The sequence below is a fragment of the Vombatus ursinus genome, unplaced genomic scaffold (genome assembly GCF_900497805.2).
Source record: "Vombatus ursinus unplaced genomic scaffold, bare-nosed wombat genome assembly UNPS02014789.1, whole genome shotgun sequence".
Classification (NCBI taxonomy): domain Eukaryota; kingdom Metazoa; phylum Chordata; class Mammalia; order Diprotodontia; family Vombatidae; genus Vombatus; species Vombatus ursinus.
The window spans coordinates 10,790,055-10,806,091 of NW_020954567.1; the positions used below are offsets into that span (position 1 = coordinate 10,790,055).

The window sequence follows — 16,037 nt, forward strand, 5'->3', positions numbered from 1 at the left end:
AAAACCCCAAATGGGGTCACAAAGAGTCAGACATAACTGAAAACGACCTAACAACAACAGGCTTTCAGTGTGCTGCGTTCAGGAAACACATTACATTTCTGTCTTGTATAGGTGTCTATTTGGCAACCATTCAGTGTGATTACTGGTGAGCTCCCATCTGCTGGTTCTCATACTGACTACAGGGAGAGAAACAGAAGAGTCAAGTCGTTCGGAGGGAAGGCTTTGCTTTCTACTGACAGTTGGCGAGGAGATGGGAGATAAAAATGACGGGCTTCTCATTGATAGTAATATCTGACATTTCTATAGTACTTTAAAGTTTGCTAAGGCTTTCACATATATTACTTCTTTTGAGCCTCATAGTCGTCTGGGAAAAAGGTAATAGAGGTTTTATTAGCCCCATTTTCCAGAAGAAGAAACAGAAACTAAAAGTGGTCTGAATGACTTGCACAATGCCGAAATAAAGCTTGACTCCAAGGTCATTGTGATATGCATTTTACCTATTTTGACTTATGTCAATAGTCTTATCCGGGGAAATACTGGACACAGTGCTAGAGGGCAAGAGGTGCTGGACTGAGATTCAGAAGTATGGGGTTTGTCTTTCACTTCCTAGTTGGGAGGTCATGGGCACTTTAACCTTTTTGTAGCCTAAATTTTATGCCTCATTTGTAAAATGGAGGTAATAATACTTGCAATATGTACCTCACAGGATTGTAGTGAGGAGAGTGATTTAAAATCTAATAGTAGTAACCCAAATGTAAATTCTGTTAGTCTTTACATTTTTATATCTGATGTGCTCAAAACTTGTCAGAGGTGTATTTGTAACGGGATCATCTTCATCCTTTGAAGGTAGATTGGAGGGTTTTTTTTTTGTTTGTTTGTTTGTTTTGGCTAGGCAATGGGGTTAAGTGACTTGCCCAAGGTCACACAGCTAGTAAGTGTTAAGTGTCTGAGGTCAGATTTGAACTCAGGTCCTCCTGACTCCAGGGTCGGTGCTCTATCCACTGCGCCACTCAACTGCCCCTAGATTGGAGTTTTTTAAAACAGCCAAAGGTCATATCAAGCCAAATCTGGTGAATAAGGTGCAAGGTGATAAAGATGGCTAATACCATTTTTGGCCCTGAGTGAAGCGTGATTGTCAAGTAATGGTACTCACATGACTTGTCAAGAAGCTCTGAAAGTGACTCCCAAAGTGGAATTCTGTAAGTGCTTTGAGTAATCTCAGTACAGCTGGAAGATGTGATAGCCTCACAAATTCAAAGTCCACAATCAAGTATGTTTGTTTAAAAAAAAAACCTTAATAGATCTTATTATTTTATGGTCACAGCTTAAAGAAATCCTTCACCTTGAGGAATGAACAATTATTTTGAATATGTATAGTCCATCTAGGCTGGTGGTTCTTAACCTTTTTTTTGTGTCGAGTACCCCTTTGGCAGTCTGGTGAAGCCATTGGACCCCTTCTCAGAATAACATTTTTAAATGCATAAAATAAAATATATAGGACTGCAAAGGAAACCAATTTATCCATATATGGAATACAGTTATCAAAATATATTTTTTAAAAGTTCACAGACACCAGGTCAAGAACCCCTGTCTAGTCCAACTCCTTCATTTTATAGATGAGAAAAAGACAGAACAGTACACTGGAAAGAGCCTTCCTTGCCTCTGGAGTCAAAAGACCTGGGTTCAAATCCCACTTTTGACAATTACTATTTGAGGAAAGGCCTCAGCCATGTTTTACTTCACTCACACCTCAACTCACTCTCTGGACTTTTCTTCCTCAGCAGTCTCTTTCCTATTCTGGGAAAACCTCCATCCTGAAGCCCTGAATCTCTTGAGGCACAGTCAGGTTAAATGATTTGCACAGGGTCATGCAACTAGTAAGAGCTGAAGCAGGATTCAAACTCAGGTCTTTCTTTCAAATCCTGGACTCTATCCATTGCTGCATCTAGTTGCCCAATCTGCCGAGCTGCATGCCGTCTTATATGCTACTCCCCTCTATTCCCTATATGATCAAGCCATACTTGCCTTCCTCAAACTTGGCACTCCATCTCCCTTTTCACTAAGTGTTCCTCATGCCTAGAATGCTCTCTCTCTCTCACCTTTAAAGTCTTAGCATCTCTGGCTCTCTTTAAGACTCAGTTCAAATGTCAATCAATTAATCAATAAACATTTATTAAGCACTTAACACGTGCAAGGCACTGTGCTAAATGCTGGGGGACCTTCCTTGGTTCCCTCTTGCCCCCATCTCTCATCACTCAATATCCTACTAGCACTGTCCCCTCTAAGTTTACTTTCCACATTCTCTGCATTAATCTTGTACATTCTGTTTTATAGGTGCTGTCTACCCCTCTGTAATGAAAGCTCTTTGAGGGAAGGAATTGCTCTTTGTATTTGTATCCCTAACACTTATCACTATACCTGCACAGAGGAAGCACAATAAATACGTGTGGATTGATTGTGGGTATGAGTGGTTGGGAAGAATCTTTACAGAGTAGCTGGGACCTGAATAATACTAGTAAGATAGAATAAACATTCTTCCAGCCCACAGTGATCCCTGTAGTGGCATAATGGAAATAGCACTGAATTTGAGCTAAAGAACCTTCCCATCCCCATCTTTCTCCTCAGTGACTTCTAGATATCATCCCTTCTCAAATCTCATACATCTTTCCATTTAGCTTACATACTCAGTTTCCTATCCTAAAAAAAGGAAAAAGCCAACCTTTCCTTGACCCTACCACCTTTCTAAGCTTTCTTCTTGTCTGCTTTCTTTCACAGTCTTTATTCACTTTTTACTCATTTTTTTAGGTTCCCTCCCTATTGTTCAACTGAAATGTCTCTCTCTATGGTCCCTAATGACCTCCTTATTAACAAATCCAATGGTCCTTTTTTTTTCTGTCCTCATCTACCTTGACTTCTTTGTGATGTATAATATGGACCACCCCTCCGATTGGTGAATTGCACTTATTATTTTTTTTTTCACCTGGCTGACTACTTCTCTATTTCCTTTGCTGGCTCTTCCTCCACCTCCCTTTCATAGCAGATTCCTCCAGTTTCTATTCTAGGCTTTTTTTTTTCTTCCTCTCCATATTCTCTCTTGTTGACTTTGAACATTTCCATTACTTTAATGATCACTTTTATGCAAATGACTCCAAATTCTATGCCCCTATGCTCTAGGCATCCTCTGAACTCATCTTTTACTTCCAATTGCCTGCTAGCCATATCCTTTTAACTTATATCCTACAACCTGTATATCCTTTCAGAATTTTGAACACATCATGTCTTAAACCGAACTCATTATCTTCTTTCCTAGGATTCCCTCTTCTTCTAATTTTTCTCTTCTTATTAACCATGATTTTGGATTTTCCCCTGTTCCTTAACCCCACATATTCAGTCAGTTGCCATGCTTCATTATTTCTTCCCCTACAGTATTTATCAAGAGTGGCCCCTCCCCTCCACTCCTGCTACAACCACCAAAGATAGTTCAGGCTCTTAGTTCTTCTTTTACTAAACTAAACTCCAAACTTGGGGTGCCTCAAGCTTGCCTAAGTGGTTTTGACACGGATTGCATTCATGTGAATGAAGTATGTCTGATGTGAAGAGCTCTGTTTCCGTGAATTTACTTTACATTTACCCCCTTTCCCATCCATCCTCCACACTGCTGCCCAAGCAGTCTTCTTTTATCTTCTATAATCAAGGCTCTCCTATATCCAGTGACTTGATATTACCTAGAGAATAAAGCATACATTTCTGATTCTGGCATTCAAGTCCCTCTACTGTCTGGGTCCGACATTCTGGCCAGGGGGCCGTCTCCAGTCATTTCTGATCTATGTCTTGCCACTGAACCCTGTTGGCTCTGGAGGAGACAGCGAGGCTGGTGACTTTGCACAGCCCTGCCTCACTTAAATCCAATTCACTCTGGAGTCATGGCATCATCTTCCTGATGTCATGGTCCCCTTTAAGAACAAAGGATAAACAAGAGCCAACATATTGGCCTAAATTTATGTTATTCCTTTTCGCACAGTCTACCTTCTGGTCAAATTGGAGTATTCTCTTCCTCCTTTCTCATTCTGCCTGGCTCTCTCTTGTTAGTATGCTTTTGAGCATGTTGTACTTCATACCTGGAATGGACTCTCAGCTCCATTTGTTGATGCCTTTCCTTCCCTCATGGCTCAGTTCAGATGCCTCCTCTTATATGTAAGCCATCTCTTGCTTCCACCCCTCAACCCCTTGGCTTTGAGAAAGTGATCTTATCCTCTTCAAGTTCCTTGCAGTATTTTGCCTTGTCTCTATTTAGACTTTCTCTTGTAACATAGTTACTTCTCTTGAATTTGGACTGAGACAAAAGACTTTGGTGTTAGTCATGGATTTAGAGCTGTGAGGACATTTAGCCCCATTTCTTCATTTACAGATGAGGAAACTGAGACCCAGAGAGGGAAAGTGATTTGAGTTGCACAAATTAGGAGCAGCAGAGGCAGTATTGGAACATAGGTCTTTCAGCTCTCTGCCTTTCCAGAGCTTTCTTACCATTATACTACCTCTCTTGGCTCTAATATTTGTACTAGTGTGACCTTGCATAAGTCACTTAATTTCCCTGGGCTGTAAAATTGTTGTAATCCTATCAGCATTACCTGCTTGCTTCCCAGGGTGGTTGTGTGGAAAGCACTTGGTAAACCTTAAAATACTATAGGAATGTGAGCTTATTGTGCAGTTGGTTTTTTCACTGCTTAATCTGTTGTCTTGTCTTCCCAACTGAATTGTAAACTCTTGGAGAGCAGAAACAATGTTTTAGAATTCTTTTACCCTCATGCCCTGAACAATACTTAGCATTCTGCAGGGAAGCAGTTCAGGAGGGGGGACATCAGGGTGTGAAGGACATTGAGGATACAGTCTAACCAGAGCAGAGGGGAGGAGAAAAGTGGGGCCAATTTGTGGAGATCTAGAATGAATCATGGAATGGAGTTTATTTGAATAACAGGATGAAGTGTTTGGAATCAATTCTGTGGGCATTGGGGAGCCATTAGAGATTCTGGAGCAGGGGAGTGGCGTCGATTAATCTGGCAACAATGCGCGGAATGAGTGGGAGATTGGAGCGGGGAGGGAGAGTCCCCCTTCCTTGTTATTGCCGGGACCCCTGCTGCGGCAGAGAGGAACACAGGGTGGTGCGGGAGGACGATACTTTTTATGTCATTTCCTAACCCAAACACTTTTACCTTCGCAACAGAAAGGAGAAGACTCTTCTCTTCCTGGGGGCCTTAACATCTGTCTGCACCTGGGAGGGAAGGGGGAAAATGGCAGGGGGCGACAAGGAGAGGGAGTAAGGGGATGTCGTGTTCTGAATCTTGGGGGCAGAGCGGCTGAAAACGGGGTGTATGTGAGTGTGTATATAGATAGATGTGTTTGTGAGTGTGCGTGTGTATGTGGGGAGTGGGGAGGGGGAGGGGAAGAAGGAGGGGAGGGAGGGCTGAGCCGAGCGCCGACCCCGCCCCCTCGGCTGCGCACGCGTGGTGCGGACCCTGAGCTGTCAGAGGAGCCCTCAGGCTGCCGTGGGGCAAAGAGCCGGGGCGTCGGGTGGGCAGCGCCCGGATCCAGGGGACCGGGACCCCGAGGGCAGCGGCGGCTGCTGGGAGCGGAGCTTGCGGAGGGTTGGGGCTCTGGACAGCCAGCCGGGGCCGGCCGGACGGGCAGGCAGGCAGACAGGCAGACAGGATGGGGAACCGGGAGATGGAGGAGCTGATCCCGCTGGTGAACCGGCTGCAGGACGCCTTCTCGGCGCTGGGGCAGAGCTGCCTGCTGGAGCTGCCGCAGATCGCCGTGGTGGGCGGCCAGAGCGCCGGCAAGAGCTCCGTGCTCGAGAACTTCGTGGGCAGGTGAGGGGGGCCGGCCTGAGGGGAGTCGGGAGCGCGGGGTGGGGGTGGGGCGCCCCCGCTAGGGGGGGGTTGGGGGGGCGGCACAGTGGTCCCACTCTGGGCCGTTGGAGTGTGGCCGAGGCACGCGGAGCCAGCGCGAGGCTGGGGGGCTGGGGAGGTGGTCGCGAGCGCAAGACGGGGGATGGGGGGTGGGGGCGGCTTGAGAGGAGCGGGAGCGCGAGCCGGAGTGATGGGGACGCTCTGGACCTCTGGACTCAGCGGGTGGGGCTGGGGCTGGGATGTCTCACCCTGGCTGTGTGTGCGTGCGTGTGTGTGTGTGTGCGCGTGTGTGTGTGCGCGTATGTGGATGTGTGTGCGCGTGTGCGTGTGTGTGTGCCTGTGTGTGTGTGTAGAGGGGAGGAGGGGCATCTTCTTGCCCCAGCACTCCCTGCCCCACGCTGACTAGAGTGTGTATGTGGTGTATGTCTGTGTGTGAATGTGTGTGTGTGTGTGGGGGGGGGGGGGGGTGTGTGGGGAGATCCTTCTGACTGCCTCTCATCCTGTCATACAAAGCCATTTCCTCCCCTTCCTCCTGCAGGGATCGAGTCCTGGCGTGGCGTGGGGTGGGGTGGGTCGGGCAGTGGAGAGAGCGCCTCCTTCACCTCCCCAGTGGTGCCCACGCCGACCCTTCTGCCTGCTGTCTAACCTGGACGGACACTTGGCTGGGCCGCCCGCTAGAGCTCTCCTCTGGGCTGCTTTTTTCCGTTATCTCTTCTCCGTTAGCTCTCCATCCGCCCGGCAAAGAGGTCCTCCGTCAGAATCTGGGGGTGTTGTGCAGTCCAGAGAGCAGCGTTTCATTTGCTTCCCCTTTTCGTTCTTTCCTCTCTCGGCTCGGCTACCTACTATTTCAGACATTTGTTGTGTCTCTCTTCACCCCTCCTTTTTGTTTGGGGCTTGGATTGAGGGGAGCAGAGTGGAGGAATAAAGAAATTTCTTAATGTGTAGCTTAACGGCTCTTGGATCCCTCTTTCTTGTCACAGGAGTTGAAGGATAAAAGGTGGCGTTTGCATCTATTCACAATTAGATGCATCACAGCAATCTAAGCAAGGAGTCTGCTCTGTTTATATGCGTGGACTTTTGTCATCTGGGTGTGCTATGTCATTGAGTGCATCACATCAGCCTGTGAATTTTGACTGGCACCTTTCTAGCACTCTCTCTCTTGCTCTTTTCCTCTCAAATCTCTCCACCTTCATCATTTCCTTCCCTTCGTTCAGCTATTATTTTGCTGCAGGTCCCCAAAATGACATTCTGTCCTGTTCAATTTAAATCTGAAAGAGACTTGTGGTTTCTGCCATGACTCCCATTAGGGAATGAGGGAAGAGCTGAAAGAACTGTTTAAATAGGAACAAGACTTTTCGCCTCTGTGTAGTTACAGAAAGAGCAAATATACCTCAGTGGCCTTGCTTGAATAGTCAAGACATTTGTTAGCAATAGCCCAGTTAAAAACTTAATGAGGACCTAAAAGTCTGTTAGGGGTCTATAAACTAGTCAGAAATGTGTATTAGTGGAGAAGTATACGGGGGTATCCAGAAATTTCAAATCTTTTTTTCTTGTTTAATGGTTTATGATTCAATTTTTTTTGGGGGGGTTTGATTTATTAATCCTCAAAATTCAGAGAAAGTTGTATATATCTATCTAGTCTGAGGATGTGTTTAAAAAGTGGGTTTTTTTCTGTTTCTCCAAAAGATGCTTCAGTCATTTTAGAAGTTTTTTTTTTTTAAAAGAATGATTATTTTCTTCATGGTAGTATGGAGGTAGTATGGTTAGGAACAGAGCAGGAGCTATGTGCTGTTCAACTGCCCAATCACTAAGCTGAAGTGTGCTGACAGCTGCGTAGTCTACCTCCATTTATTCATTTGTTTCGAGGAATATTAAATAATAGTGAGATTATATAAAATTAATGATGGAGCATTTTGCTAACATCTTCTTAGAAGGGGACTGAGGAAAAGTGGACCAAAAATAAGTATATTGTAATAATTCTGTGCTTTAGGATTGTCCTTCTTTTGGTTTTGTGAACAAGGAAATACTGTGGGTTTAAAGTGATACCATTATCAAGATTTGGGACTTGACTGACAATTTTACTTGGCTTTATAGAAAACAAGATACTTTTCATTCCAGCATTTCAAAAGCTTAACCTTGTTAAATCAAGGTACTAAATTGTGTTTTGTTACTTATATGGACAATCAAGGATTAAGAATTTAAATGTTGTGAATATAAAGGGCTGTATTTTATTGAGTTTTTAATATTCTCAATTGGTAGAACTGGTAGTTCACATGAATTCTTTATTTGGAGAGACCTTTTTAACTGGCTTTGTCAATTGCTATCCTCAATATTTGAACCCTACTGTTCTTTGTAATGCAGTAATAAAGTATTTTCGCCTCAGAGTCAACCTTGCTTTGACTTTGACAAGTCACACTTGCCTTGACAAGCAAGTATTTTTTGAGCAAAAGAAGATATTTATTTTTGTATTAAAGAATGGAAAATAAACTCATTATAGATTTCATGCTAATTCTTGCATTTGCTCGTTCATAAATAATTTGTTGTTCTCTTGTGAGTTTTGTTAATAATTAATATTGTGATATTGACAAAAAAGATGATTTTAAGGGAAATTCATTTGACAGATGAATTATAGCACTTGATATCTGCAGAGAGGACATCTCTGTCTAGCAAAGCATGTATATTAGAAACTTAGAGTGACCTTTTAACCATTAAAGAACCATTAAAGAACAGATTTTCTAATTATATGTAAGAGAGTGATCTGTTTTGACCATTGACTTGGGCCAAAAAAGCAAAGGCATTTATTCCAACCACAGTATTTTAGCCTCTAGATTTAATTTCAAATTTTTTGAGTTAGTGAAATAGAAAAGAACCCCTTTCATCCTCATAGTTTTCCCTTTTTATGTATAACCATTTAAAACCTCAACTTAGGTTAAACCCACTGTGTATAGTAATAACAAGAGGTCATTACTGCTCTTTGTAAATTGCTTAGTATTCTAGAAGGCTTACATAGAAAATGATGTGATTTCTCCTTAATAATTTATAGACATCATAGTTTCTTTTGCAATGGATTAATACTATTGCCTTCTTCCCAAATTGTCTGTATACATTGTTTTGTCACCACTGAATGAGTTCATATGTGGATTTCTTTAAGCTGCAACTGTAAACTCAGTGATGGGATCTTTGATTTGTTATGAATAAGCTGTTATAAATGATATGCTTAATGTTGATTTTTCTTAAATAATGAGTAAGTATGGTAGAATATTGATGAAATGATGAGGTTCAGGATGCACCCCAAAATGTTGGGGTGCAAGGTTGTCCCAAATGAATTCCCTCAGGCTATCTCTAAATCAAGTATAGATGTTTATTGGAGGTAACACACAACACAACACAACACAACACAACACACCAAGCAGTCTCCTTTACCCCTTAAGGGAAACCCCAGCTGAAGGGAGATGCTCTCTGCTTAAGGAGGACACTCTCCCATTAAGGAATCCTCTGCCAGCCAGGAGAGGCTAGGGATTCTTATAGAGTAAAATCTGCCTTAGGCGGGGAGGTGAGGTGACTAGTGATTTGTAGGCAAGGGAGTGGGGAGGTGAAGTAATCAGGGACTGTAGTTTCAGAGTTTGGGGCATTATCTATTCCATAGTTCACCCCAGGAAAGGGACCGAGGGGGGAGGGCCCCTTTTTAGTTACCAGCCTACTTCAGTCTCCTAAAGTGGCTTTAAGTGGTACTTGAGATAATGGGCTTCTCCTTGACCACTCTATAAGAATCCCTCGCCTCTTCTGGCTAGGGAGAGTATTTCTTTTTTTCTTTTCTTTTTTTTCCTTTTTTCTTTTTCTTTTTTTTTTTTTCAGTGAGGTAATTGATGTTAAGTGATCTGCCCAGAGTCACACAGCTAATGAGGGTTATGTGTCTGAGGTCGGATTTGAACTCAAGTCCTCCTGACTCCAGGACTAGTGCTCTATCCACTGTGCCACCTAGCTGCCCTGGGAGTATTTCTTAATTGGAGGGTGTCCTCCTTAGCAGGCATCCTCCTTAAGCAGAGAGTGTCCCCCTTAAGCTAGGGTTTCTTTTCAGAGGCAAAGGAGTCAGTTTGGTGTGTTGTGTTGTGTTGTGTGTTACCCCCAATAAACATCTGTACTTGCCTTGGGGACAGCCTGATTGAATTCTTTCCGGACAACTCAGCATTTTGGGGTGTACCCTGAACTTCATCAGTATGAATAATAAAACTTATCAAGAAGGTGACTTTATGTGGTACTTAAGAAAAATAGCATGGTGTTAATGGAAAGAACACTATATTCACAGTTAGCGAGATCTGGGCTTAGTAACTTATATTGAACTCTGCCAAGTAGTTTCTTTTAAGTAACCAAGAAGTCAGTTTTGCTTTCCATCTTTAGTTTAGTATGAGGCGTTGTGGTAGAATGGAAAAGGCATTGGATTTCTAGTCTTCAGGGGCTTGGATTCAAGTATTGTCACTGACTGAATAGTTGTGAGACCATGGGCAAGTCACTTATAACCCCTCTGAATCTCATTTTCCTCATCTGTAAAATGGGTCTATAAACATGAGTAGTACTTAGCTATATGTTGCTGTGAGGCTTAAATGAGATACTACATATATAAAATGCTTCACAAACTTTAAAGTGATATACAAATGGCAGTTATTTATCAGCAATAAGTAATAGCATTTGTATAGTGCTTTAAAAACTTACAAAATACTTTACGTATACAATCTTATTTGTTCCTCCCTCACAACAACCCTGTGATGTAGGTGCTATTATTTTCCCCATTTGACAGATGAGGAAACTGAGGCTGAGTGTGGCTGAGTGACTTACCCAGGGTCATGCAACTATTGATTGTCTGAGGCAGAATTCAAATTTGGTCTTTCAGACTCAAGAAGCTGGTGTTTGCCATATTTTTTTTTCTCATGGTAGTAATGTGAGAACCAGCTCTTTGGCCACTTAAGACAAGGTTATAAAACATTGTCAAATAGTATTAAAGTCGCCTTAGATTAAAAATAAATATTTTCCCCTATTGGCATATACTTCTTTGTGAAGATCTCAAATATAATTTGTTGTTTAGAGGAACTATATGTTTATAACTTGTTTATAGAGGTGTTAAGCGAAAACTGTACTAGTTGCTAATGTGTGAATGTTTTTAATGATACACTTGTAAACTGCTTCACAAGGTTTTTTGTGTAGAGAGATGATTCCATCTCTTTTGATGCTAGCCTGAAGTAGTAAACAAATCTACTCAACATATGTGAATTTGGTTTGTGACTAATGGGGAACAGCTAACAGACCTTTTTAGAAGCTGGAGTATTTTTTTTTAAAGCAAGCTAGGAGAAAGGGGAAACTTTGATGTGTCACTGTTTCAGTAACCTAGTTTTGCTTCAGTATCCTAGAATTTTAACATTAGCTGTTCTAAGATGGATAAGTTGAATATAGCTAAGTAATTTTTTTGGTTGTTGTTAGGAGATTTCTGTTTAGTCCTCCAATGCTAATACAGAATGGTTGTGGCAAATAATTTTCAAAAAATTATGTATATAATATTAATAATTACAATAATAATCCTTTACTTTTCTGAAACTGATATAGATTCTTCTCCATCTTAATGTTCTTTAGCCAGCTTCAAGAAGAATAGTCACATTTGGAGTACCTAGAAGTTTGTCTTAACCCTCCAATGGAAACTTAGAATGATTACTTTAGGCATTTACGTATAAATGTTATCATAGAAAATCCCACTAATTCAGAATATTGTGTTTGGGTAGGAGGTGAGGGGCCAAAGGCGGATATGAGGTAGAGAAGAAAGATATTTATAGTTTCGTCAAAATAGTAAAATGTGACTTGTTGGAATATTTTTAGAGAAATACAATTCTAGTATTTTCAAGTACTGTGTATATTACAGATTAAGATAAATGTTCACCGATAAAGTATAGTCACTTCCAAAGGTAATTTACTTAATGTCATATAAAACATGCCCAAGTTATGTAAAATTCTGGACTTGTGGTACATGATGTAATTATTTGTATTAATAGTATTTGTTAATCAACATTTATTTTAATAATAATTCACATTAAATATAAAGATTATTTATGTATCAACTGTGGTCTCTCTTACAGTACATAACAGGGTATATCTCCTCTCCAAAGAGTATACATATGGTTAAATACATTGAACACTGTAATATCTTCTTACTTTTTCTAATTTAGTCAAGTTGGTGGGCAGTTAGCTACCATGAAGATGTGGAAACTATTTATTTAGCTTCACCAGTAATTATCCTATGGTGTCCTGTGTTGCCTGAACCTTTGTATTGTATTTGTGATAGTTTCACCTTAGGGTTAGCTAGCCGACATGGGAGAAATTAGTGGCCCTGCATTCTGACAGAGAAACAAACAATCAGGTAGAAATGGATATTTAATTTCACAAACAAAGTAAGCTGAGTACAGCACCACTGTTTTGCCATATATGTATACACATATAAACATATGTACAATTTAGGGACAACCTTATATATCCCCTGATCTCAATTATAGTTTTAGTTTTAACCTCTCCCAAAGTCTCTTGAACAACTTTTGGCATTTTTAGCATTTAGTCTTATCTAGGAGGGTTTATAATAAATATATTAAAAAGTTTCTGGAAAGGGACAAATATTTATTGGGCACCTATTGTGTTCAAGATACTGTACTAGATCCCTGAGGATGATGCAAAGAAGTATAAAACTATCTCTTTTCTAAAAGAACTTTCAATTGAGCTTATCATAGAACCTTAGGATCTAGATAGAGTTTGAGGGGACTTAAGAGTTTCAGGGAACTTAAGAGTTTCAGTCTAGTTCAACTTCCTCATTTAATCGATAAGGCAGGAAACTGAGGTCCAGAGAGGAGAGATGAGTTGTCCAAATTTACATAGTCAGTGGCAGAGCTGGGAATCAAACCCAGATCCTTTGGTTATTTTTTCTTTTTGCTGTGTTATGGGTAACTGAGAGAATATTAACAACTTTAGATCTCTATACCTACTTTCCCTTATGTACAAAATATGATTTCTTCATGCATGAACTGAGGGCATCCTTGATAAGAATTTTTGGTAGGAATAAGTAGGCTTTCAAAAGTGCTATCCTATAATAGGTCACATCTGTGCTCTTTTTCAATTGGCTGAAACACGTAGAGGATGTATCACACTGTGCTTATTGTTTATTGATTATGAAAAAGCGTTTGATTTGGTGGAGAAAAATACTGCCTTAAAGCTGTCTTCCAAAAAAGCATCTTTCATTCATGTGTTAAAGTCACTCAAGATTTCTAGAAAGAAAATAACATAAAATAAATAATAATAACAGAAATAATCCTGCTCAGTGACCCTCATTATAAATATCAGGTAAAGCATTAAATGTCTGCTAGCTAAAGGTGTTTGCTACTGTCATAAAGGAGATTTAGAGCAGACTCCAGGGTTGAGAGGATGGTGAGGCTCCTCAGGTACTTGTCTTTGCAGATGATACTGTGTATCAAACTCCAGAACACTGAAGAGCCTTCTGAAAGAGATCTGTAACCATTCAAAAATTGAACTGACCATCTACTTAGGAAAGGCCAAGTAGAAGAAGAATGTCTGTTATCCAGATTATCACATATAGTTGGATGGTCAGACCTACAGAGCTTGTCCATCAGTATGTATATCTGAGACAGATTTACAAATGAACAGGTGAACAAAGTGATAATGGATGATGAGGAGGAGGTTGAATCCTTCAACTCTTATTATGCTTCTCTTTTCTTTTAAGGGGAATGCTTTTTTAAACTGAGAAGGCTAAAACAAATATAATTTGTAGGTAATGGAAACCCTCCAAAAACGAGGAGACGGTCAGATGACATCTAGCTTTCCTCACTGAGTTTGTCACCAGGTCATATGAACTAATTCCTATGATGCTTAAACAACTGGCAATAAATGAATGACGAGCTACTCGCCAAAGGGACTGATGAAAGGAAGAGATGTTGCAGAACTGGAGAAGGAAATGTATCTCTGTCTTTTTTAAAAAAGGTAGAGGTTACAGACTATAGATTTATAGTAAGCAGCTTCTATTCCTGGAAAAACTGTAGAAAATATTGTTATGAGATCAGTGAGAACATTTAGAAAGGGAAGCAATGATCATTGAAAAGCTAGCATGTTTTCATTAGGAACAGGTCATACCGTTTTTTTCCCCTTCTGTGCCCTCCCTCCCCCACAGAATAGACTGCTTGATCAGAGGAATGCTGTAGACGTAATCTGTAAGATTCTTTCTGAAATCTATCTTTTTATTTGTAGACAAGATGAAGAGATATAATCTAAATGAGAGCATAATTAAATATATTTGGATCTAATTTAATGACTGCACCTTTGATGTCAAGTTAGACAGATATCTTTAGTGGAATGCCCCAAGGATCTGTCCTTAGCTCTGTGCTGTTTAAAATTTTTGTTATTTCTTGGATAAAGATATAAATGCCATTCTTGTTAAGTGTGCAGATGTCATAAATCTTAAAGTGTTAACTAATGTGGTTAATAGAGTCTACATCCCCTAAAATCTTGACAGACACTATAATAATGGGCTGAACTGAGTAAGATGAGATTTATCAGGAGCAAATGTAAAATTCTACACTTGGGTCCAAAAGATCAACTTTCATTATACAACAGAATGAAGTAGGATGTGGCTGTAAAAGTTTACACATGAACAAGAGTCCAAGTGAAAACAAATCTGAACCTTTTATGGACTGCGTGCTCAATATGTGTTAGCAGTTTGACATGACAGCCAAAAAAACTAACCTTTTCTTAAAGTTTCATTAAGAAAGGTGTAGTGTTCAGAAGGAGGCCCTAGTTATGCTATACTTTGCCATGGTTAGATCACATCTAGAGCCTGCTGTGGTGCTCGGTTCTAGGAAGTACATTTTAGGAAAGATTATATACAGGCTGAATCACTTCCATTTGAGGGTGACCAAGGTAGTGAGATTACTAGAGAATTGCTATGTGAAAACAGGGTGTTGCCTTTGGGGATCTTTAGACCAGAGAAGAGTAGACTTAGGGAAGATAGAATAGCTTTATTAAGATATTTTTAGGGTTGTAATACAGAAGAGGGATTTGGTGGTGGGTCAGTGGAAAAAATGCTGGATTCAGAGTCAGAGGATCTGGTTTCTAATCGTTTTTTTCTATCACTTAATGAGTGACCCTGAACAAGTTACTTTTCTCTGGGTCTAAATATATCTCTGCACTGTCCATGCATTGCTCCTAGTTCTGTTGTTATGGGGAGAAGGGTAATGAACAAGAGTTATAGGTTTTAGAGCTGGAAAAGGCTTTCAAGATCATCTATTGTATTACAAATATATTTATACTTATATTCTAAATGAAAAAAACTGAGACCCAGAGATGGCATTAACTGCATCCTGTAAGTCTTGGCATATTGTCTCATTGTTGTCACATTCTTTGGTGAATTTTTCTATGATCTGTTCTTTGACCCACCAGTTTCTTAGGCTTAAATCATTTAGTCTCCAATGACTTTGTCAATCATTTCTTTAAAATTCATTTATTAAATATAAATTTATTATGTTGTATTCAGGACAGGATGTATTTAATACTATTGCATTTATACATTTGATTGTGATAGTTTTATATCCAATATATATGGTCAATTTTTGTGAAAGTCCTATGCACAGCTAAAAAATATAAATGTCTTTCTGTTCCCATTCATAAATCACTAGAGTCCTATAATGTCTAACTTTAAAAATTTTTATTCACGTCTTTAAATTCATTTTCTTCGTTGTTAGATTTGTAAATGTAAGTGTAAATCTTAAAGGGGTACTTTGGCATCCTCTAATATTATAGTTTTGCTGTCTATTTTTCCCTTCAATTTGACTAACCTTTCTTTTCAGTATTTAGGTGTCATGCAGTACAGTAATTCTCAGATCATCTCTCCTTGACCCATTTTCCGGGTTAGTTGTTCTTGTTGGCAGTTAATTTGCATTTTCATCTGTTTTTTTTCAATCTTTTGATTTTGCTGCAGTATTTCTTATTGTCTCATGATGTCATTGATTTCTATGTGGTCCATTCTAATTTTCAGGGACTTCAGTTCTTGGGCAATGTTTAGCACCTCCCTCCTTCTAAACTGTCAATTTTCTTTCT

At 40.2% G+C, this 16,037-nt stretch overlaps 1 protein-coding gene across 8 annotated transcripts in view; it reads left to right on the forward strand.

The window, feature by feature from the left end:
• Positions 1-5,684: 5,684 nt before the first annotated feature.
• Positions 5,685-16,037, forward strand: part of DNM3 (dynamin 3) — a 689,813-nt gene continuing 679,460 nt past the window's right edge. For all 8 annotated transcript variants that reach the window (XM_027868462.1, XM_027868461.1, XM_027868465.1 and 5 more), the window contains exon 1: positions 5,685-5,867. In XM_027868462.1, coding sequence (XP_027724263.1) covers positions 5,707-5,867 — 161 coding nt within the window. In that variant the 5' untranslated portion in view covers positions 5,685-5,706. The remainder of the gene's footprint in view (positions 5,868-16,037) is intronic.